General features: G+C 47.0%; 1 protein-coding gene across 4 annotated transcripts in view; it reads right to left on the reverse strand.

Annotated features, from left to right (window-relative positions):
* Positions 1–24161, reverse strand: part of Sla2 (Src like adaptor 2) — a 28273-nt gene that overhangs the window by 3686 nt on the left and 426 nt on the right. The window contains exons 1-5 of one of the 4 annotated variants that reach the window (XM_031372516.1): positions 18824–19151; positions 16287–16420; positions 13033–13132; positions 12640–12726; positions 11843–11946 (exon numbers count right to left, since the gene is read on the reverse strand). In XM_031372516.1, the coding sequence (XP_031228376.1) occupies positions 11843–11946; positions 12640–12726; positions 13033–13132; positions 16287–16389 (394 nt within the window). In that variant the 5' untranslated portion in view covers positions 16390–16420; positions 18824–19151. Of the gene's footprint in view, positions 1–11842; positions 11947–12639; positions 12727–13032; positions 13133–16286; positions 16421–16544; positions 16950–18823; positions 19152–24161 lie in introns of those variants that run through there. The other 3 variants (XM_031372515.1, XM_031372514.1, XM_031372517.1) reach the window with 3 other exon arrangements.

Below are 24161 nucleotides of genomic sequence, written 5' to 3' on the forward strand. Positions count from 1 at the left end.
CTGTGGTCCCAGTCTTCAGGGAGATGCTGGAGTCAAAGGCTATTATAATAGATAGGATTCTGTGGTCCTCGGGATGGGCGAGGTGTGAGTGAGCATTACATATTGGCTGTATGGATAAAGACTCAGGTGGCACAGGGTTGGAATGAGAAAGTAAGTAGATGTCACTATGGCCAGAGAAAAGGTCACTTTGGAAAGTTTGGCGTTAACAGCTGAGTCCACACCCAGCAGTCCTATCTCATACGTGTGAAGAAACATACCCGGCAGTGTTCACAAACAGCCAATAAAGCCAAACACAATAAAGTGCAGAGGTTGTACCTCAATGGTAGAAGACCCTCTGTCTAGTGGGCACACTCCTTTCTGTTAGGTAGAACAATGCTTTACAGAACACAATGCTAAGTATGTGGCAGAGAGCTCTGGGACACACCCGTCAACCCCAGAGCTCAGAAGGTGGAGGCGGGAGAATAGAGTTCAAGGCCCTTCTTGGCCACATGGTAAACTTGAGACCTTTTGTTATATCTTTTGAGACTGTCTCAAAAGAAATAACAGTGAGCAGCAACAGGTCACAGTGGCACTGGGCAGAAATTAGCAAGTTCAAGTTCAAAACCAGTGGTGGTGGTGGGGTGGGTGCTGCAAGGCACATGTGCTCAGCAAGGCTATGTAGAGAGGCAGTGGCTTGAGGCCAGCCTGGCCTAGGCGGGGCAGGGCTGCATGGTGAGACTGTCTCTAAAATAAAACAAAACCTTTACCCATTCCCTAGGAACTGCGCTCTCCCAGGTCTATGACACCCATTTTATAAATCAGGCTGTCTAGGTTTCAGTCTCCCACGAAGCCACATTCGGTAGAACCCTGGCCACCCACACCCACAGCCCTGTTGCTAAGGTGCACTGTCAGGCACACTGGTCATTTTGTTTGAGACAGTGTTTATCCGTGTAGCCCTGGCTGTCCTAGAACTTGGTCTGTAGATCAGGCTAGTCTTGAACTCACAGAGATCTGCCTGCTTCTGTCTCTCCAGTACTGGGATTAAAGGAATGAAGGAGGTTAATAATTATCCTGATCTCAACAGCTGCCAGCATTCAGGTCATAAACCCTGCTTGGCAGGCTGCAAGCACCTAGTAAGTATTATTGTACTCTGGCCCTGCTGTTCCTCTGTGATGGCTTGAATATAAATGGTCCCCATTGTCTCATATTTGAATGCTTGGTCTTTAGGGAATGGTACTCTTACAAGGTGTGGCCTTGTTGGGGTAGGTATTGCCTTATCGAAGGAAAAGTCACTGTGGTGTGCCTTGAGGTCTCAGATGTTTAAGGCGGGCCCAGAGTCTCTTCCCTACTGATCTGGATGTAGAACTCTGAGCCACCTCTCCAGCATGTCTGCCTCCATGTCACATGCTTTCCACCATGATGATGGTGTACAAATCCTCTGAACTTGTAAGCCAGCACCAATTAAACATTTTCTTTTATAAAAGTTGCCATGGTCATGGTGTCTCTTCACAGCAATCAAACACTAAGACACTCATCTCTGCAGAACATTTTCTCCCCTGCTTGATACACACACCTGCCTTCCAAAGAAAAAAAGTCTCTACCCGGGTGGTGGTGGCGCACGCCTTTAATCCCAGCACTTGGGAGGCAGAGGCAGACAGATGTCTGAGTTTGAGGCCAGCCTGGTCTACAGAGTGAGTTCCAGGACAGCCAGGGCTACACAGAGAAACCCTGTCTCAAAAAGAGAAAGAAAGGGGGAGGGGGGAAGGAAGGAAGAAAGAAAGAGAGAAAGAGACAAAGAAAGAAGTCTCCGAAGGATGAAGGATGGTTCTGGGATATCCTGCCATCTTCCCATCTTCATAGACATCCATCCCTAAGCCCCAAACTCTGGAGTCACGGACTGCTTCCTCTCATGGTCTTGATTTGGATCTGGAATGCCTTCCCAAAGCCCGAGGTGAAGGCACAGCACCCGCACAGCAGTGTTCAGAGGTGAGGCCTTTAGGAAATAATGGGACTATGCCAGCTCGGGCTTTTCCCAGCAAGCTTTTCTGTTCCGTGCTGGCTACAAAGCAAGCAGCTTTTCTCCATCACGTTCTTCCACCACGAGGCAAGTGACTGGGTAGGTGACCGCCAGCAGAAACTTATTAAACCATGAGTCAAAATAAGCCTTTTCCCCTTTGAGCCCTATTATTTTGTTACGGCCACTGAAAGTTAGCCCAACACCAGGCCCTCCTGACTATGTTCTGAGCACACCAGGGATCTAACCACCTCTCAACCAGTCAGAGCATGACTGTTTCCTATGTGGCTTGACACTTACAGCTTGTCACCTACAGTAGTAGGTCACTCCTCTTTGGAACCCTCCCCTGTCACATTTATAATCAAAATCTTCACCTTTGAAAGGCTTTGCAGGATCTGACCTCTCCTTGGTCTGCTCCAGGCACACTGGCTCTAGGCTAAGGCGCCCTTCCTCAAGGCGTCTGCACGAGCACACTTACCCCATAGACACACCTCAACTCGACTTTCTGGTTTCCTTGTGGCATTTAAGTATGACGGGCACTTTATTTGTTCACTGCCCACTTTGCCCTTGAGACTCTGGCTGGGATCTTGCCTTTTATACTTTGGATCTTGAGTGTCCTACTGGTTGTTGTTTTGTTTTGTTTTGTTTCAAGACAGGGTTTCTCTGTGTAGTCCTGGCTGTCCTGGAACTCACTCTGTAGACCAGGCTGGCCTCGAACTCAGAAATCCGCCTGCCTCTGCCTGCCAAGTGCTGGGATTAAAGTGAGATTCTTGAAGACTTACTACCCTTGCATTTCTTGTAGAAATCATTGAACATTTGCCCCTTGCGGGCCATGCCACTCTCCAGGAGCTAGACCCTTGCAAGGGTAGAGTGCTAAGGTGCACACAGACAGGCCTAGCAGCCGAAGTGGATATGAAGGAGCTGGTGGTGTGGGAGGCAAGGTTGGGTCTGTCCTTGGCAGTCTGATATTAAACAGCCCCCACCTTCCTGTCTGGAAGGCAGTCTATTTCAGCTCTCCATCCTGCCTACCCAGGCAGACTCATCTCATTCACTTCTCCAGCAAACATGGGCTGAGCCCCTGCTACAATGGCAGATACTGCACAAGCCCAGATCTCAGTGTAGGGGATAGTAAGTAGACATGCACTCTCTGCCCAGCCATCTCCTCACCAGGGTTGCCCTTGATGGTTGTCACTGGATGGTGAGCTCCTAGATTCTTCTCATAAAGCACAACTTTCAATTTTGTTACAAGAAGCCAGTTAGTTCACTGCAGCTGCAAGGGAAAACTGCTGACGCTGTTGTGGGAGTCTCAAAGAGTGACAGTAGTGGGAGGAGACAATTGCTGGGGCCATAAAGGATGGTCCCGGGGGAGAAATAGGGGAAAGCATGTTCTTAGAGTACCTGGTGGGCAGTGGAACTAGAGGACACAGACAGAAGGCCTAGAGAAGGACCTACCAGACCAAAAGCGGTGTAGGTGGTCCTGCACTTTAGGATACTCTAGTAGGCTTAGGCATGCATGCCTAGGACCTCTGGGGTTGGGCATTCTAGTGGTGCTGGAAGAAGTGAGGGATGCCATCAGGATCTACATGTGGGAAATGCCTAGCAAACCTCTCCTGTACTTCCTCCACTGAGATGTCCCGAGAGCCAATGGTTTAAAACCATTCTTTTTTTTTTTTTTTTTTTTTTTTTTTTTTTTTTTTCGGTTTTTCGAGACAGGGTTTCTCTGTGTAGCCCTGGCTGTCCTGGAACTCACTCTGTAGACCAGGCTGGCCTCGAACTCAGAAATCCATCTGTCCCTGCCTCCCAAGTGCTGGGATTAAAGGCGTGAGCCACCACTGCCCGGCTTAAAACCATTCTTGACCTGTGGGTCATGACTCCTTTGGCGAACCTCTGTCTCCAAAAATATTTACATTACAATTAATAATGTAATGTAGCAGCTGGCAGTGGTGACCCATGCCTTTAATCCCAGCACTTGGCAGGCAGAGGCAGGCTATACAGAGAAACCCTGTCTCAAACAATACAAAAATAAATAAATAAATAAATAAATAAATAAATAAAAATCAACCCCAGCCTCAGACTCAGTCAGCAAGCTGGGTGTGCAGTATTCCTGTAGGTAGTTCTGATGCATCCATGGACAGAAACCCACAGGTCTATAAGCAATGAACTAAAGTGATCTCTTTACCCAGGCTAGATACGCATGCCTGCCACACACACTCCAATCAAGTCTGCGTGAGAGCAGCCCACGAGGTGAAAAGCTTCAAGGAAGCTAGTCTCCTGGAACCCCTTTTGGCTTTCCCTAACTCAGAAGTGACCCAGATTTGTCCTTGTTATAGTCAATGGAAGGTCTCGATAGTCCATGGATGGAAGGTCTCGCATGCTTTCTTTCTGTATGTAGGTGCCCCCAAGAAATGATTTACTAATAGTTAAGCAAAATTGGATGTTGCTTTCTGACCTTCACCAATGTTCCAATACCCATGCTGGAACTTAACCTATGCTGAACTGAACCTTGACTTGAAATTTCGTAAAGAATGTTACCCATTCAGACTAACCGCCTCCAGCATTGTTAGGGAGATAGTGAAGGAGGTCGGGCATTGAAGTTTACAGAAGAATCCTTATTAGTCACTATGGCAGACCACATTAGAATCACAGCCAAGTCACTCCCCGGAATTAGATTATTGTATTCTTCTAGGTAAAGTTAGCAAGAATGGGACCCCTGGGGCATATCTCTGCTAACTCAGAGGATTAACATAGTTAGGTGTTTACTAAGGACTGGCTGGTCTTGGCAGCTTATACAATAGATTAGAATGGAAACTATTTACACTTGGCTTCTAAGATTAGCCTGACTATAGGTGAGGCTGCTAAGTTCCTGTCAATTTACATGTATATACTTGTCTATAGAACCAATGAGCTTCAGATGACCTCATGTACCTTGACGGGTGTATTATCTAACTTCCTTTTGCCTTCTGTAATGACCATTTAAGCCTGATGCCTATTTTGAAAAAATACACTCAGATTCAACACTCCCTTGTTCGTGTCTGTGTGTCATTCTTGCCAACTCCTTGCCCACCTGATTACCGGGACCCCAATTTCTCCCGCGGGTTGAGGGACTGTGGGGGAAATGCTCTTTAGCATAGGGGAAGATTTAGAGGTGGCCCCTCTGCTGAAAGGCAGGGAAGGGGCACCTTCACATAATCTCCCTGCATCCCAGGGCATGACTGCTCCATGAAGGAGGGGGCACCTTCTGATAGTCTCCCTGCAGCTGAGGACATGACTGCTCCATGAACCCAAGATGTTTTGGAAGTAATTCAAGGCTACTGAGAGCTGTGCGTGCAAGGATCAAAGAAACAGACCTCGTGCACCTGGGCATGGGGGAAAAATATTCACTGTAAGATAATGCAGAAGTGGGCATGCTTTGCCATGAGAAAGTGCTAAGAGATTGTACTACATGACTGTTGTTAAATTCTATTTTTAGTCTTACTGTGTTTTACTATAAAAGATTTCTTGCATTAAAGTTTACTGCCATTGCCAGCAGAGTGGTGGTCCTCTCGTTCTCATTCAGTCGCCCTCTCTACTTCAACCTCACCCTTGTCGGCTGGCTCTGACAAATGGTGCCGAAACCCGGGACTTTGGAGAGCTGAAACACTGAGACTACAGGGATGACCGTCATTACAAGGCCTAGGCAACGAAATTAAGAGTAAGTAACAGGGAGCGTGGGATTCCGAGAACGAGAGCATAAACCATGGGCAATACAATTGAGCCAGAAAGGGAATTGTTTGCTCAAGTTTTGTATAGTCTTTTATGTACTAGAGGAGTTAAAATAGATAAATCTAGGATAGTTAAATTTTTAGATTTTGTACAGATTGTATGTCCTTGGTTTCCTGAGGAAAGATCTATTAATGTAGAGACATGGAATAAAATTGGAGAAAGAATTCGTACTTTTTATACTGCTCATGGACCTGAGAAGGTGCCTGTAGATACATTTGCCTTATGGTCACTTATAAAGGATTGTTTGAGAGGAGATTCAGAAATGGAAAAATGGAATCGAGTGACTAAGGGAGTATAAGAAAGAATAAATCTTTTTTTTTTTTTTTTTTTACATCACTACTAGTATATTCTTTTTTTTTTTTAGATTTATTTATTTATTATATGTAAGTACACTGTAGCTGTCTTCAGACACACCAGAAGAGGGTGTCAGAACTCATTACGGGTGGTTGTGAGCCTCCATGTGGTTGCTGGGATTTGAACTCATGACCTTCTGAAGAGCAGTCGGTGCTCTTACCCACTGAGCCATCTCACCGGCCCCAAGAGTAAATCTTTTAAGTCACTTTCCCCACCTCCTCATCCTCCTCCAGCTGTCCCTTCGGCGGCACCTCCTGTGCTCAAGGATCTCCCTAAGTATGAGCAGCCTGATCTTCCTTTACTGGACAATAATCCAGATCCAGGTTAATTTATGGGGAAGAAATATAATGGAAAATATGGGAATATATTTGTGGAGTCCTAATAATACTATTTCAGGTCAATTGTTAAATCAAGGCCTACTTCCTTTTCAGGGCCTAGGAAAACATAATCAAGGTATACTTAATCCTATACAAATTAAGGAAAAATCTAACAGACATGGGCTGGGTTTTTCCTAGTGGAGGCTACTGATGTTCCTGTCAATCATGCTGACAAAATTCATTGGAAAAATGATGATGTGTGGATTGATCAGTGGCCTCTTAATAAAAATTACAAGCAGCTCGAGAGTTGGTGCAGGAACAACTTGATGCTAATCATATTGAACCTTCTAATTCACGTTGGAATTCACCAATATTTGTTATTAAGAAAAAATCAGGTAAATGGAGATTATTGCAGGATCTAAGAAAAGTTAATACTACTATGCATCCTATGGGAGCCTTACAACCTGGCCTTCCATCTCCTATAGCTATTCCTTTGGATGCATTTAAAATAACAATGGATTTAAAAGATTGTTTTTATACCATTTTATTACATCCTGAAGATTGTCAACTATTTGCATTTAATGTTCCTTCAATAAATTTGCAGGAACCTATGCAACGATATCAATGGAAAGTACTTCCCCTAGGTATGGCTAATAGTCCTACCTTGTGTCAGAAGTTTGTAGCTTCAGCTATTGAATCAGTGAGACAGGAATTTCCTAATACTATTATAATTCATTATATGGATGATATTTTGATGGCTAATAAAACTGAACAAGAGTTACATATGGTTTATGGAAAACTTTTAATTGCTTTAAAAGCAAAAGGATTGCAAGTTGCTGAACAGAAAACTCAAGTTTCTTATCCTTATTTATATCTGGGTTTTCACTTATATCCCAGACATTTTATTCCTCAAAAAAAAATGAAATTAAATTTGAAGGAATGTAGAACTTTAAATGATTTTCAAAAATTGTTAGGTGATATAAATTGGATTCAGCCTGCATTGAAATGAACTACGTCTGATTTATCACCTCTTTTTGAAATACTGAAAGGTGATCCTGATCCTAATTCTATTTGGATATTGACACCTGCAGCAAAAAAGGCTCTGGAGTTGTTTGAAACAGCTCTCTCTTCTGGAAAATTAACCTATTGTGATTTATCAAAACCCTGGCATTTATTTGTTTTACCCACTAAGCATTCGCCAACAGGTGTTTTATATCAGGATGGTATTTTACAATGGCTGCATGGTAGTCATTCCTTTCATAAAGTTTTACCTAGTTATTATGTTTTAGTTGCTGATAGAATTAGAGAAGGACGTCGAAGTAGCATCCTTCATTTAGGAAAAGATCCGTTCTCCGTTGTTATTCCTTATAATGCTGAACAACTTAATTGGCTTCTTAATATGACAGATGAATTTCCCATAGCCTTAGCTAATTTTGCAGGTTTTATTACTTTTCATTATCCTCAAAATAAAATGTTAACTTTTGCCTCTTATCATCCTGTAATTTTCCCTACTGTGGTTCGAAAGGAACCTGTTGCTGCAGCTCTTGTTCTTTTCACTGATGGATCCTCTAATGGCATTGCTTCCTTAATATCACCTGATGAATCCTTAACTTGGTTTACAGAGTATACTTCTGCTCAAGTAGTAGAGCTTTATGCTGTTTATCAGGCTTTGTTGTTATTTCCTTAATCATTTAATTTATATCCTGATAGCTCTTATGTTATTAATGCATTGCAAATTTTAGAAACAGTACCATATATTAATACATCCAATTTATTAGTTCAACAATATTTTATTAAAATTCAATCTTTATTATATAATAGAGCTTATCCTTGTTATTTTGGTCATATTAGGAGACATTCTAATTTACCTGGTCCCCTAGCAGCAAGAAATGATTATGCAGATAAATTAACTCAAAGAATCTATTATAGTAATCCTATTACTTTAGCAAAACAATCACATGCATTACATCATCAATCATCCAGAGCATTACGTTATCAGTTTAAGTTATCTTGAGAAGCTGCTCAAGAGATTTTAAGACAATGTAATACTTGTCAGCAATTTACTCCTGCTCCTCATTTGGGAGTTAATCCTAGAGGACTGCGACCTAATGATATTTGTCAAATGGATGTTACCCATTATAAACAATTTGGTAAGCTCAAATTTATTCATGTTACTATTGATACTTTCTCTCATTTTATGGTCGCTACTGCCTTGTCTGGAGAAAATATTCGTAATTGTATTATTCATTATCTTAATTGTTTTTCTGTATTGGGAATACCAAAACAAATTAAAACAGATAATGCTCCTGCATACACTAGTCTTGGATTTAAAAAATTTTGTGCTGCCTTTCATATTGAATTGAAGACTGGAATTCCCTATAATCTGCAAGGACAAGGCATAGTACAACGTTCATATCAGATTTTAAAAGCTCAAATACAAAAATTAAAGGGAGGAACATGGTATCCTATGACACCAAAAAATATTTTATCTCATTCTCTTTTTATTTTAAATTTTTTGAATGTGGATATTAATGGTGTTTCTGCTGCTGATCGACATTGGCATCCTTCCTATACAACTTATCCTCCTGTTTTATGGAAGGATCCTTTAGATAACTCATTACATGGCCCAGATCCAGTTTTAATATGGGGATGAGGGTATGTTTGTGTTTTCCCTACAGATTCTCCTAATCCTCGGTGGATACCTGAAAGGTGTGACCGACATGCCAAAAAGCAAAACAGCAAAATTGAAGGCGAAGATGCAGAGAATGACCATTCGCCCCAGAGTGAGGAGAAATAATAGAAAGCATCTTAAGAAGCAGTTGGCTGTCTTGGCTCATGGTCTCAGCATTTTATGGCTTCTCCAGTTTACAGCAAAAATTGAAAGATTTATTAAGAGTTTATCTTTTGGATTTCCTTCTTTACATGATGTTGTTTCTTTTGGAATAGGGATTGTATTGATTTTATTTTGTTATTTTAGTGTTTTTACCCACAATGCCTTGCTGTATGTGCATAATCATTAATCGTTTAAATAGAACCACGTTGGAGGTGAAAAGGATAAAACTGCACACTGAACAAGATGAACTTCCAATGAAGACTTTTAAATAAAATAAAAAAGGGTGAAATGTGGTGGAAGTATTCTTTAGCATAGGGGAAGACTTAGGGGTGGCCCCTCTGCTGAATGGTGGGAATGTTCTTTGGCATAGGGGAAGATTTAGGGGTGGCCCCCCTGCTGAAAGGCAGGGAAGGGGCACCTTCACATAATCTCCCTGCAGCCGAGGGCATCACCGCTCCATGAAGGAGGGGGCATCTTCTGATAATCTCCCTGCAGCTGAGGACATGACTGCTCCATGAACCCAAGATGTTTTGGAAGTAATTCAAGGCTACTGAGAGCTGTGCGTGCAAGGATCAAAGAAACAGACCTCGTGCACCTGGGCATGGGGGAAAAATATTCACTGTAAGATAATGCAGAAGTGGGCATGCTTTGCCATGAGAAAGTGCTAAGAGATTTGTTACATGATTGTTGTTAAATTCTATTTTTAGTCTTACTGTGTTTTACTATAAAAGATTTCTTGCATTAAAGTTTACTGCCATTGCCAGCAGAGTGGTGGTCCTCTCGTTCTCATTCAGTCGCCCTCTCTACTTCAGCCTCACCCTTGTCGGCTGGCTCCGATAAGGGACCTTTGACCGGCTCGGCCCGTGGCACATGCCCTTCAGCTTAACCTATGCTGTGGAAAGGAAGCCTGGAGGAGAGGTCAGGGTCATGTTTGGGAGACAACCATTCAAAAAGATCAGCAAGGGAAGGGTTTTTGCTTTATATGTGTAAGCTAGCAAGCCCAAGGGACCCTCCTGTCCCGTATCCTCAGGACTAAGATTACAAGCATACATCACCATGCCAGGCTTTTTACATATGTGCTGGGCTTGAACTTAGGACCACATGTTTGCAAAGCAAGCACATTTCTGACTGAGTCATCCTCCAGCCCCATCTATCTCTAATTATTTCATTTTGTAGATGAGGGCCTTTCTCTGTACCTCCAGCTAAGCCTAGATCTCACTATTAGCTCACATTGGCCTTGAATTCCTGGTGATCCTCCTGCCTCTCCTTCTGAGTGCTAGAGTTAGCATACTGTTACTGCCAACCTTCTCTGTCAAAACAGCGTCTCACACAGAATACATATGCCCTGAAGTCTCTTCATTGCTCAAAATGACTTTGAATTCTCTCTCTCTCTCTCTCTCTTTCTTTCTTTCTTTTTTTTTTTTTTTTTTTTTTTTTTTTTTGACTTTGAATTCTTGGTCTTCTAGGCTCTGTCTCCCAAGTGCTGGGTTTCTGGCATGCACCACATTGCTCTAACTCGGGGTCTTCTGTTTCTCATGAGAGTAGCCTTCTGATTGACCCCTACTAGGTGCTAGCAACAGGGATGCTGGTCCCAATCTTTCTGTGGATCCTTCCAAGTCCTTGAAGATCTTTATGGATCCCGCTTGGCTCCTCCCTTACTGCTCAATGAATTTCCCTTGTATGTGCTCCTTCTTAGTTAAGAGGGCAGAATGAACAGTGTACAGAGTGGTCACACACTCCCGGGACTGCATCAGGCCAGAGGTAGGGTGGGGTGGGTAGCTGAGCACTGAGCACTTCCTGTGGCTTTTCTAGCTCACAGCTGGTAGTTCTGCAGGGTTCCAGTCCCAGTCACCACCACCACTGAGGTTTCCTGTTTGCAGCTGCACGCTGGGGCCAGCTGCTCCATCACCACCCGCAGCCAGCCAGTGTGTGTGAGGTTTGCACAGGGGTGAGGGGTTGTTTCTTGGAAATTAGGAGAGACTGGAGAAAGCCTGATTCAGGAAGACCTGAGAGAAGTGCATGCAGGGTGGGGGTAGAGAACAAGGACTCTTGACAGCCCACCTCAATTAGGGCAGATGCGGGAGGTCTACCTATACTCCGGAGGGACTCATCTCCCTAGGTGACCACTAGCAAATTTCATATTATTGACCCTTGAGGTCTTTGGGGTGCCTAGCTTGTGATGAGCATTTTCTGAAAGATCATATCATGTGCTGTCTTGTGAAGGGGGATCACCACTGCTGGTCCTAGTAAAATCTGGTCCCAGTTGCCAAAATATAGACTAAGCCATCCATCCCTGTTGGTGAATTCATACCTAATTTGCTCTGCTGTCAAAGGATCCTTAAGGAAACACTGTGGCTCAACTCCAAGCCTAGGTACCCCAAGGGGCCTCCCTTTGACTGGGCTAGGTAAACTGTCTTGCCTTTGTCCTCATGGGCTAGTGGCTCCACCTCAGGCAGGGCCTTTTACAGTTCAGGACTCAAAAAAACCTCTGCTGACTGGTTGGATATCTACGGCCTGTCTTCTGTGGCCTCCTTTCCTGAGCTCTACTCTAGAGAGGTGGGGGTGGGGGCTGTATTTACCCACCTCTCCTGGTCTGGCTCTCCCTGATGAGGAAGGCCCCTCCGGAGTTCCCAGGTAACAAGAGCAATTCTTCAGCTTTCTCCCGGCTCAGGCCCTCGTACAGCCACCTGGAGGAGCAAAGAGGGCCAGGGTAGACTTGTGGGTCTTAATAGAATCCTTCCACACCTCTGTATGACCTTGATGAGATCTGCCCTTCCTTGCCCTCTAGGTCTAGAAGTTCTCTGTACCATGAGGAGCAGGGACTCAGCAGCTTAGAGGTCTCCTCTGGGTTTGCTCTCAGGGTCCTGCTCCAGAGACTTTGGGGAGAAGGCTTATGAAGGGAGCTTCAGGCTTTCCTTGCCTGGAGACCCCATTCCCAAGTGTCCTGGGCTGATGGAGTGATGACAGCATTGGCTGCTTCCAGCCTTTGTCCCATCACTGCCTGGTCCTCCAGTCTCAGTCCAGCACTGCCCAGTCCTCCTGCCTCTACTGTTGGCCCACTCACCTTTGTGAGAAGTGCCACTTTGTGATTCCACTTCAGGTTGTCCTTATACACTGTGCCTGTCTCCTACATGTCCCCTTCAGTGTCCTCTATACTTGATCCCAGCCACCTTCCAAAGCCCCATACCATGACACCTCCTCTATGGGGCCTTCTCCGGGCTCCTAAGTCTCCTAGGCCAAGCTGAACAACACATGAGAACTGTTCTCTGCTCTTTTGGAGGGCAGGATCTGGGTTCTATTCAGCCTGTGATCCTGCATAAAGAGAACAATGTGGGAAGATGGAGGAAGGCCTCCAAGGTAGAGCTGTGCCAGGTACTCACTCATGGGAGACTTTAGCCACATACACACTGGGGATCTGATACTCTCTGCCCGAGACTTCCGACTGGACTGTCCACCAATCTCCATCTCTGTGGAGAGATCACAGAGGGCACCACCTTCATTGGGAGTTTGCAAGCACCTTTTCCACTCATTTCCCAGAATTCCCTATACCTGGCAACTCCAGGCTCCTCCTTGGGTGAGGGCCTGGCAGGGTGGCAATGATCCTAGGCTTCCTGTCCCAAGGCCTGACCCCACTGCCTCTCTCCCTGCAATGTGTCAGGCTGCCAGAAAACTACCTAGGGACATGGTCATGTGGGACCTTCCAGAAGTAGCCCTGTGCTTCCCTGCTGGTCTCCCACAGTGCAACCTCAAGGGGCCCAGTGTTGTAGACTTACTCAGAGATGATGGTCAGTGGCTCCCCAAGTCTCACAGATAGTCCAGCCTGCTCACCTGCTGGGAAACTGCCCAGGGCCACAGCTGTGACCTTGTGTCTTTCTAGAGAGAGGGATAGACACACTTACCCTCTTGGTCAGTCCTCTCTCAGGATGGGAGGAGTAACTAATTTTTGCCTGGGCTCCCCTCAAACACCCCTCCCATAGGAGGGGGCATATTAGCCCCAGAGTCTGAAATGTTTCCAGCAGGCTCTACAGAGCTTGGGAGAACCCAGGTAGCTTTGGGGGTTCCCATGAAGGCCTTCCGCTCATGTGGGTAGAGGACCTGGTTCCTGGCCACACCTCCCTGTGTGTCTTTCTCCAGAGAGTTTGAGGAAAGGATTCTACAAACTAAAAACCTACAGTGCAGAAGCAGGGGATACTGCTTAGTAGAACGTGCAAGGCCCTGGGTTCCATTCCTAGCACCGTGACAAAACAAAACAAAAAACCCACCGCAGCTAGAAGCTTATATCACATGGATCTGAGGTGGGCCTCTGAAGGGTGGTGGAACCACACAGCAGCTCTGTAGGCCGAGGAGGAACTCAGGAAGGCTAACAGCTTGGCCTGGGGCCCCAGGAATGAGAGCACAGTGAGCTACAGCACTGACATGCGCAGTCTGTCAGGAGACAGAGAGCAGGGGCTACGAATGGAGGACAACCTCCCTTTCCAGCGTGGGGTTCTTTCCCACACACCCGACTCGCCTTTTCTCGTTGCTCCTATGTCAGGAGAGATGTCCCTGTGAATGGGTCCTGTAAGTTTAGAGCACTATGCACAGGTGTAGAGTGGATTCCCAGGGGTCTATGTCTGGGCCAGTGAGTGAAGGCCAGCACTGCCCCTGAGAAGGGCCACCAGAGGCTGCTATTGCAGGCCTGACCAGGGCAAGTGCCCCAAGGGAACACATGACTAAAGGTACCTGGACCCTTTACATCAGGCCGCACTGAGGGCTTCCTCCATCATTTTACTTCTTACTGTACCCTTACCACTGCCCTGATGTGCCCTTGCACGCACGTATGCGTTGCGCGTGTGTGTGTGTGTGTGTGTGTGTGTGTGTGTGTGTGTGTGTGTTTGTATCTATCTCCAATGTGCAGGACGATCTCAAGGCCCTGATGCAGCACTTTGCAAGGAGAAGGGCCTAATTCCAATTCCATACCACCCTGTTCACAGGCTCAGGCTGGGGAAGAGGGGCTTGGTGAGAGCTGCATCAGGAAGGGCCTCAGCTTCTTGGGAGGCAAAGGCTGCAGTGGAGGAGTCACGGGCCTGGGTCATGGAAGCAGAGTGAAGCTAAGGCACCAGTCATTCTAGAAATGATCAAGAGAACAGAGTGGACATGAAGTCCAACTTGGAAGCTGGGCATTAGATAGCAAACAGAAGACAGCTCACCTGGTCTAACCACGCCCCCACCCCAACCCTATGGAACCTGCAAGTGTCTGCTGAAACCTAATCCACTTGCAGGTCTCCAAAACAGAGACTAACTTGTTAGCACATGGATACAGGATGCCAGGAAAAACAGTCAAGGTCAACAGGAAGGGTTCTTTGTCTCTAAGGAGCTCCCAAGGTCCCAAGGTCCCACAGGACTCTGGGATGCGCTCAAGAAGGAGCTGAGACCCAGGAGTAGAAGAGGAAGGACAGACAGGCATAAAAGGATCCAGGAGGTAGGTGAGGGCGGAAGGGTCTCTGCTGTAGGTGGGAGCGAACTTAGGAACCTGCTTCCGCATCTTCCCTCTTAAAAGGTTAGTAGAAACCCCCATCGCAGGAAGCTCCTTAGACCCCAGGGCCTTGCTTTCCCGACCCTGCTGTCCCTGCAGCCAAGAATGCCTAATGACCCCTGAGGAGGTCTCTCTCTCTCTCTCATAAGAGTGGAACAAAGAAGCCTGGGAAGGATCCTTGCCCCTCTGAAAGTTGTGGCCTTGCATGCCTAGAGTGTGAGCCCAGCAGCCCAGCTTCACACTCTCCTCCAGCAAGGCTGCTCCAACCTGCCTCTCTGCACACTCTTAGCCCTATAACACCCCCCTGCCACCAAACCTAACCCAGCCATCACTTGTAAGGGTATAGTTTCTGGCTCTGGGGCAGAGACTGGGACCATCTTGTTTGTTGTTGTGTCTTCAAGTTTCTGTCACATGGCTTGGCACCTGGCAGACCCTCAGTAAGTTTAAGATGGAGGCAGACCTGGGGAACAAACAACTCCTAGACTGGGCTAGTCACAACTCATATTCCTCCTGGGACAAGGCGGCTCCATTGAGAGATACCCTCGTTCCCTTGGAGACTGGATGGAAGGAAGAAAAGATCCCCCCAGTGAGGTACCCCTGCCGGGGTGGTCACCACTTTCAGAAGCACCAGGATGACTCAGCAGCCTGTCTCTGCAGCTAGCTCAGTGGAAAAGAAGGCGGTCCCTGTGGTTTTCAGGTCTCTTCCTGAAGGTATCCCACTGCAGATGAGAGGGCTCCAGGGCCCCAAAGGCTCCCCGGGATGTCACGGCCCAGTGGAGACTGGTACTAGAGAGATAAGAGGCTTCGGTGGAGAGCAGGAAGAGAAACCCACATCTTAAGGGTCTGGGGGTTGAGAGCTGCCTCTGCCCAAGCTCAGCTGCCAAGCATCTGGGCTCTGCAGCCTCGGGGTAGGTAATTTACTACTCGCCAAGCCCCTCCTAACCGCGCTGCCAGGTTTGGATGATCTTGTTATCTGTCATGGTTAATTCTCTGCACCACCATGGCTCCACGCAGCATTTAGATAATGTCTGGTCAAACCAGTCTGGCTCATTCTGTGAAGATTGTTTTCAACTGAGACAATCCCCACCCCTTCCCACCCCACCTCCGTTTTGAAATGAAAGACAGGCTCTTCCAGTGTAACCCAGGCGATACATAAACCTGTGACTTTCTTCATTTGGCCTTCTAAATGAAGTATAAACTTGTAGTGCTGCAGCTAGCTTGATGTTCAGCCTTAAACACATTTTTGTACATGTACCAGGAGTGGAACCACAAGCTTCCAATGTGCTAACCATCAAGAATTCTTAACACTGTGTTCCACTCCCCAGCCCTCACACTGAATGCTCTAGCCACTACTGCAGGCTCAACGGAAGCTGGGAGCCTCTCTGGCTCCCTGGGAAGGGTATTCATAGGCTTTCACTGGGGCTTGGGCTTGTATTGGGGTGGTCGGCCGAAGACCCAAAGGTACCTCATGATGCTCGTGAAGGGCCCGGTGGCCCCACAGACATCACCTACCTGCTTGTATGGACATGGGCTCCTGGCCTGGACCAGAGGAGCTGGAGCTGGAGCTAGAGCTTGGGCTGGAGTTTTTCCCTCTGCTGGGCAAACTTCCCATCATTCCTCAGCGGACTCTCAGAAGCACACTGAACCTGAAAAGGGAGCTGCTATGTAGACAAAGCCCTGGATCCCAGCTTGGACCCAGACACTCGACTGTCACAGGGGGATGACCTGATCTGATAGGGCTGAGGAAAATGAAGAATCTCAACAGCCAACCTTTCAGGACCCTGCAAGTCATCACTGTACCGGACTGACTAACAGACTCCAAGCCGAGGCCGTGGACAAATTGGAGGTGATTTCCTCTGTGTGCCATCCTTTCTAGGCAGTGGCCTTTCTCCATTCAAGTCTTCTGAACCCTTCCTTATAACCCCGCCCATGGGTTAGCTCCCCCCCTTTTCCATTCCCTTTGTGTCTGTCTGGACCCCACCCTTTCTCAGGAAGCTTCACCCTTTCCTGTGGATGGAGAGAACCGTCCATCCATTCCTTATGCCCCCGAGGTCACTTTCCGATAGGTGGTGGCAGGGATGGTCGGAAGATGCTGCGCTCTCTCCAGGCATGCCAGGGACCACGGCTAGGGTTAGAGATGGGCCAAGGAGGAACAAAGAGGTCTTGGGATGGGAGTCACAAACAGAGGCGACATTGAATAGTTATTGGTGCCAATGGCACTGGGTAAGAAGACTGCTGGGACTCTGTCAGTCTCTGTGACATAGTGGTGGCTTGCAAGGCCCTGAGGGACTGACCAGTCACTTCCCTTCTTGGCAACCCTTTCCTCATCTGAGAACTAGGGATAGCCACAGTCAACATTTGGGTCTGGTAGATAGTGCCCTGGAAAGCCCGCCCTGGAACCACACTCCCTTCCTGGTTTTGAATGTCCTCTGTGAAAAATTCCTCCAGGCACTCTTCCTTTTCACTGTGTTCCTTCACGGTTTCTTATTGGTTGTTTTGGGGGTTTTGTGAGATTATCAACTGGGGACTACGTCCCCTAGGTTGTTCCCAAACTCTTGGACTCAAGTGATCCTCTTCCCTCTTAGCCCTGTGATTGTCAGCAGGCTCAATTGTAGTGTTTGTTCAGTCTGCCCATGTCCCTCTAGTCCCGTACCCTCTCCGCAGCATCCAGTTAGGCCACCAAAGGCATCAGGTCACATCAACAGAGTGAACCAAAGTGAGCAGAGGGCTCCGCACAGTGTTTCGTCCAGACTAAGCAGGTCCTTGCTTTCTAGAGAATGCTGCTTTTCCAACACTGTGCTAAGTGCTTCAGTGAGGGGGCTGGGTTCTCCAATCCTTTTCAGATAGTCTCATTGCTTTCAGCAGGACAAGATGTAATTTCAGTTGGCCAGGCACTGCCAAGGGTTCACGATTGGCTCTGGACAGCCCCTTCCTCTCAGACTTTTGGGATTGGGTAGCTTTGGTGAGGGTGGTGGTTCTGCTGCCTCCTGGGGCTGGCATTTGCTCACTGCCAGGGCAATTCTTCCATCTGAGCTGCCCTGAGGATGAAGTTCAGGCTAAGAGCTTGGCTTTATGCCTGCCATGGGAAGGAAGCATGGGGGACTAACTGAGAGCAGCTGTGTTACCTCAGGCACAGCATGCAGCTCGTGGTGTCTCCTGGGATGAAGGCTCCTATCACTGACTCACTCCACAGGCCAGAGGGAGGATTGGAGGTGATCAAGAGGCCTGCTCTAGTTCAGCAAGGCCACAACCTTCAGGACCCCTGGGCCACAGGGGACCTGCTCTTTGCTGGACACCTCTCCAGGACTCTGCGACATTCTCTTCCTGGTCCGGTCTGGGGAAGATGAGGCCCAGGTAGCGGCAGTGAGGCAGAGGATAAGCATGTGCTGGCCACATTTGCACAAGAGATCAGATCACTTGGCACACATCTGAGCAACATCCTCTGTGCTTAGGCACCGTCTGTGGTGTCCTGGTGAGAGGGTGGGCAGAGTGTTGGAGAAAGGCAGCAGAAACTGCTCAGTACGCAGTGCCCTGCTTCTCTCGAATCCCATGTTCATGGCGATGGCCTCATGTGGAGGATGAGCTGCCTGCTGCTCAGGCAGCAGGTTAGACAGGGCAGAGCTCGGAGGGCCGTCTTGTCTCTTGGGATTTTGTGGGCTTGACTTTGCATCTGGGAACTGAGCGCAGAGGCTCACCGATCTGTATCCTTAGCTTTGCTCCTTTTCAGACTGAGACCTACACCCTGTGAGAGCAACTGAGATGCTGCAGGCGACCGTCTTAGTGATCTAGAGCCCCTTCCTTCACTGCAAGCCTCTTTGCCCAGGAGAGGAAAATAGATAGCACGGGAGAGACCTCAGAGGCATGAGATCTGGGAGAAGTTTCCTGGAGGCAGTCAGAGGCGAGAGCCTACTGTGTCTCTGTGGATCCTAGAGACCACCTCGTGCTAGGCATCCTCCTGAAGCACAACTACAAAGCTCACTCCCAGTCAGAGGGAACTATCCTTTTTCACCTGACCTAAGTCCACCAGAAAACAAAACAGGCCTACTTACAGGTTTGCCATTAGAAGTTTGGTGAGGGTAGTCAGCCAATGTGCAGGCTGGCCCAACAGGTCAGGCCTTTGCAGGTCCTAAGGTAGTCGGCCTCTTAGGCCCCAGCAGGTCCACTCTCAGCCTGGAGGAGCGGTCACCAGAAAGGAGTCAGAGGAGGTTGAGGTACTGAAGTAATCAAGCTGCTTTGTCAGCGGACGTCAATCTCCACGAAACTGGAACAGCAGTCCTTGGCTTCTCAGGGAAACCAGATTGGGCACTCCTACTCAGCACGGCAGGGCCAAAGAGTGTGGCCTAGGGAGCTGAGCCGTGTGAGCTCCGGCTCCCAGCTGCAGTCTCTGTGGTTCTCACAACCCCACATTCTCCCCGCCTCTGTTTCCTCTGACGCATCACATAGTAGACCATGGAGAAACCACCTTGCCCCTTTCCTGGTTCTAGGGAGCAGCTGGCCCACCCCCCGACTCCCCCTTATGCCTCAGGTTGGAGGTCCTTCTTGGCATCTGGTCTGAGAAATAAAGGCATGGGGAGAGATGAGCAGGAGTTTCCCATGCAGACCTGGCCACAGGAATCAAATATTCAGAGGGGACTACGTATAGCAATCACACCTGGGATCTTCAATTATAGACTCTGAAGTAGGGCTCATTTCTGGTCCAGTGTGATGGCTCAGTGGATAAAGATGCTTCCCACCGAGCCTGATGACCCAGTGCAATGCTTGGGACCCAGTGGTGGAACGAGAGAACCAACTTTTAAAAGTTGCCTTCGGGCCTCCATGTGAGCATATCATATGGGGGAGAAAAGGATTTCTAACAAGCTTATGGGTAATGGCCATGTTGTTGGTGTAGAAACTGTATTTTGAAAGTTCAGGTTTGGGACTGATGGGTAGTTTAGTAATAGATGTGTTCTTAGCTGGGCATGGTGGTGCACACCTTTAATCCCAGCACTTGGGAGGCCGAGGCAGGTGGATTTCTGAGTTTGAGGCCAGCCTGGTCTATAGAGTGAGTCCAGGACAGCCAGGGCTATATAGAGAAACCCTGTCTCGAAAAAACCAAAAACCAAACCAAACCAAAACAACAACAACAACAACAACAACAAAAAATAGATAAGGTCTTATTATGTTCTAGACCCTGGGTTCAATCCCAAGCACCTGAGAGAACAACTAGAATGGTCTTTGAAATACGGTTCCAGTCTCCACAGCATCAGCCAGGTCATTAGGTGTGCAGGCTTGTCTTGGATCCAATACATCAAAAAATGCCCTGGTAGTCTCAGCTTAGAGAGGGGTTCCTGAGAGAAGGGGTGTCTGGGAGCAGCAAAAAGAACGACTCAGGGTCCAATGGTGAATTACAAGCTGACGGCCTGTGTTCTGCTCAAGACAGCTTTCTCTTGCTATCCTAAAACTCTCTGGATAGCTCACCTCTCTTCCAGACCAAGAGTGCAGTCCTTTATTTACACATCAATTCGATCTGGTTCCCTTCTGACTATCCCTTGAATCAGCATCCCAGGACCCTGCCCCTTGGTTGTTAGAAAAAGACCGCAAGCACAATAACTTGCAAGTGAATCCAGAGATCTGCCTTCCTTAGTAAGCTCAACGAGCTAGCTGGGTCCTGTCCTGAGATTAACATTTTTACCAAACTAGTTCTGTCTCAGGCTGACCTTGAACTCAAATCTATGCCTGTCTTTGTATCTTCCTGACAAACTGGCTCATAGTGCAGCTGCTTCTGATCTTTTAGGTTTGTGACATCCCTCAAATAATTCATATTGCATCCTTATGTTTTGCATAGTTGAGAAATCATATCTTTTTTTTTTTTAACTCGTGTTTTTGGAGCTCTTTCCCACAGCCTTGAAGGCTGTCGGAAGGTCTCAACATTTACTCTTTTGCTGAGACATAGACACACCTGGATTCATTCTGCTTCTAATCATCATGGAGTCATTAACCTTGTCAGGGAGAGTATTTCCTTGAGGAGGAACATGAAATAAAATGTATATGTCTTCACACAAACAAGCCTTCCACCTGCAGCAACCATCAACACTCATGGTGGCTCCCTCCCTGCCTGCTCACTCTGCTCACTCTGTTCCAGGAGTGGAACTATGTCACTCCATCCCTTACAGGGCCAGGCCTGACTCAGTATAGTAGGGCCCCACATCCCATTTCGTGAGTATTTTACAGTAATTCAGGTGGTTATGATGCTCAAGCCTGAAACTCGAAGGTGTCCTATCCAGAACTGACAATGACTAACGGTGAGCACACTTACCTACTGTCCCCTCCTCAGTGGCCGCTCTTTAACACAGGGACTCACCACGCTCTAGCCCAAGATTGAACTCACGTACCATGGCCTCTTCTGAGTGTTCTCAGTCTCCCCTTGCTCCTGAGGAGTCTGGTTAGAACTTCAATGTTGTGCTCTCTCAGCACTCAGGGCAGACAGGCCGGCAGTAGGAAGGTTGTTACATTTGCTTAAAGTTGTTGGAGGGGAGTTAACATAGATTCACTCTCCAAGCCTTGCCTCCAGACAGTTCTGATGCTCATCAGACTCGGTAAGGAGTGTCAGAAACAGCAGAGGTCACAGAAACAGTTCCACAGTGTCACCTGGCAGGCTGAGGGGGTCCTTCCTTTTTATATATTTGTTTCTATACCTGTGTCTATGTCTGTGGGGGTACACATACCACATATGGCAGGTGAAAGCCATACTGTTGCCTTTTCTGGGACTGAGAGATGGAGAACCGCTTTCCATCAGACCTGGAGCACTTCCTGCAGATGCGTGGGTGTCTGGTAAGTGGAATCAGATGCTACAGGGACTGCACTTTCTCTCCACAGAGCAAAGCCTGCACTCTGTTTTCTATCTTTCTTGAGTAATCTAGAGCTTAGGCCAGTTCTCTGGGGAAAACTCCACAGTGTACCACACATCATTCACAGGCTTCAGATCTGTCCCTCTGACTTACACAATAACAGGTATGGAACCGTGTGGACAGGGGAGGTGACTGCCACCCTGCCTGCCTATCTGTGTAGCAGGTTTCCCTTCTAAATTATTTAGTCCTGACCTGAGCTTTCTACCCCACCTTAGACCGTTTAAATTCCTGAAAGACACACACACTTTTATATTTACATTGAGTCTTAAACAACACAAGAGCTGGGCAGCTGCCTACACTCTATGCAGTTATTCCTAACCTGAATGTTGGACCCTCAAATAGTTTTGTATCATTTTGGAAGCTGTGTCTCTGTGCTTCCTGCATATTCAGGTAATATTTAATCCCTTCTCAAAGCTCTGATGGGGTTGAAGACTAGATAGAGTCTCACAATTAACTTGTTTAGCTTTGAAGATGTTCTAGATTTAAAAGGATAGTTTTCAGATGGTAATACAAGTTAAAATCAACCATGATTGAGGTACAGAATTATAAACCCTTTAAGTTAGGATAGATGATTAAACATTTTATCTAAATTTCCAAATATAATGGACTGGATGTTATAAGTGTACATTATACCTTATAACTTGCATAACTATTATAATTGTGTTTGATTTATATCTGAGACAAAAGAGTCTGTTATTGGACTAAAAGGAGGAATTGTTGAGGTTTGGTCTTTTGCTAGCTAATGTAATGCTAAGTGCGGGCCCCCAACACCTGCAGTCTGCATGTAGCCCCTGTGACCCTGTCCCCAAGTTATTTATGATTGGTAAATAAAGATGTCAGCAGCCAATCAATAGCTTGGCATTCCTCAGACCTACTCTCTCCTGAAATCACTCTGCAAATAGTTTGTTGCCCAAGTGGAACCAAAATCCAATCTTGTGGCCCAACCCACCCAGATATCCACTCTGCATATTTCCCTTAAAAATGCCACTGAGGATTCAAAAAAGTCCCTTTGCTGAAGCGTGACAAGAAAGCATGTCTAAAACCACAGAACTATGCACACGAGTGCTTGCACACACATGGTTTTGTTGCTAGAACTAAAACTTTTTATTTAAAAGGGAGTTAAGATAATGCATGCCTAAAAGAGCTTAGGAGTTTGAGGCCGGGGCGGATTGTGGTTGATTCAGTGACTGCTATGCAAACACGAGGACCAGGGTTCAGATCTCCCAACAGCAGCCTCGGCGATGCTTGTCTGCCATCTTGTGCTTGGAAACAAGGGGCAGAGAGGCATGGCTCTGGATCCAGTAGCTTGTTGGCCTAGCTGAAACTATGAGTGTTGGCATTTGTCTAGGCTCCGCCTCACAGTTACCTGGCAACAGCCTGGTGTGCCTGACTCACTATAAAAGAGGTTGCTTGCTCCTCCTCCTCCTCCTCCTCTTCTTCTTCTTCTTCTTCTTCTTCTTCTTCTTCTTCTTCTTCTTCTTCTTCTTCTTCTTCTCTCTCTCTCTCTCTCTCTCTCTCTCTCTCTCTCTCTCTCTCTCTCTCTCTCTCTTTCTTTCTCCTGCTCTGTCTCCTTGCTCCTGCTCCCCCCACTCCCCCCTCCTCCCCTCTCCATATGCTCATGGATGGCCTCTATTTCTCTCCTCTCTTGTATCTCTACCTTTCTCTGTCTCTATTCCCTCAACTCCCCTCCCGATGCCCTGAATAAACTCTATTCTATACTGTACTGTCATGTGGCTGGTCCCTCAGGAGGAAAGGACACTTCACCTTCTTCCCTCACACCTGACTGTACATCCACAAACATATTCCTTCTCTCTTATTTTTATAAAAACAAAAAAACAAAAAACAAAAAAAACAACAAAAAAACCCCCACAACAATGAGAGACCCTGTCTCAGGGCTGGAGAGATGGTTCAGTGATTAAAAGCACAGGACCCAGATTCACTTCCCAGCACCCACATTAAAAACATCTAACTACAGTTTCAGGGGATCTGGTGCCTCTTCTAACCTCCACATGCCTGAACATGGTTCACATAATAAACTCTCACAGGTACATACATGCATACACATAAAATAAGTATTAAAAAGAGAAAGGCCCTGTCTCAAAATATAAGGCGGAGAGGCACGCATAGTACCCCACACTTTTAATCCCAGCATTTGGTAGAGGCAGCTTGGTCTCTGTGTTCAAGACCAGTCTGGTCCATGTAGTAAGGTTCATAGCTAAGGCTACGTAATGTGATCCTGTCTCAAAACAAACTGAAGTAGAGAATGACCAAGAAACACACCCAGTGTTGGCCTCTGGCCCCGCCCACTTGCATGTGCACCTCCAGACATGTTTGTACACATAGAGTACAACATATCCCACCCCCAAACACAAATGCAGGCATGTACATCCGAAGTATGAGATTAACAAGAAACCTCCTGCCGGGCAATGGTGGCCCACGCCTTTAATCGCAGCACTTGGGAGGCAGAGATAGGCAGATTTCTGAGTTCGAGGCCAGCCTG

The sequence above is a fragment of the Mastomys coucha genome, unplaced genomic scaffold (assembly GCF_008632895.1).
Source record: "Mastomys coucha isolate ucsf_1 unplaced genomic scaffold, UCSF_Mcou_1 pScaffold15, whole genome shotgun sequence".
Lineage (NCBI taxonomy): Eukaryota > Metazoa > Chordata > Mammalia > Rodentia > Muridae > Mastomys > Mastomys coucha.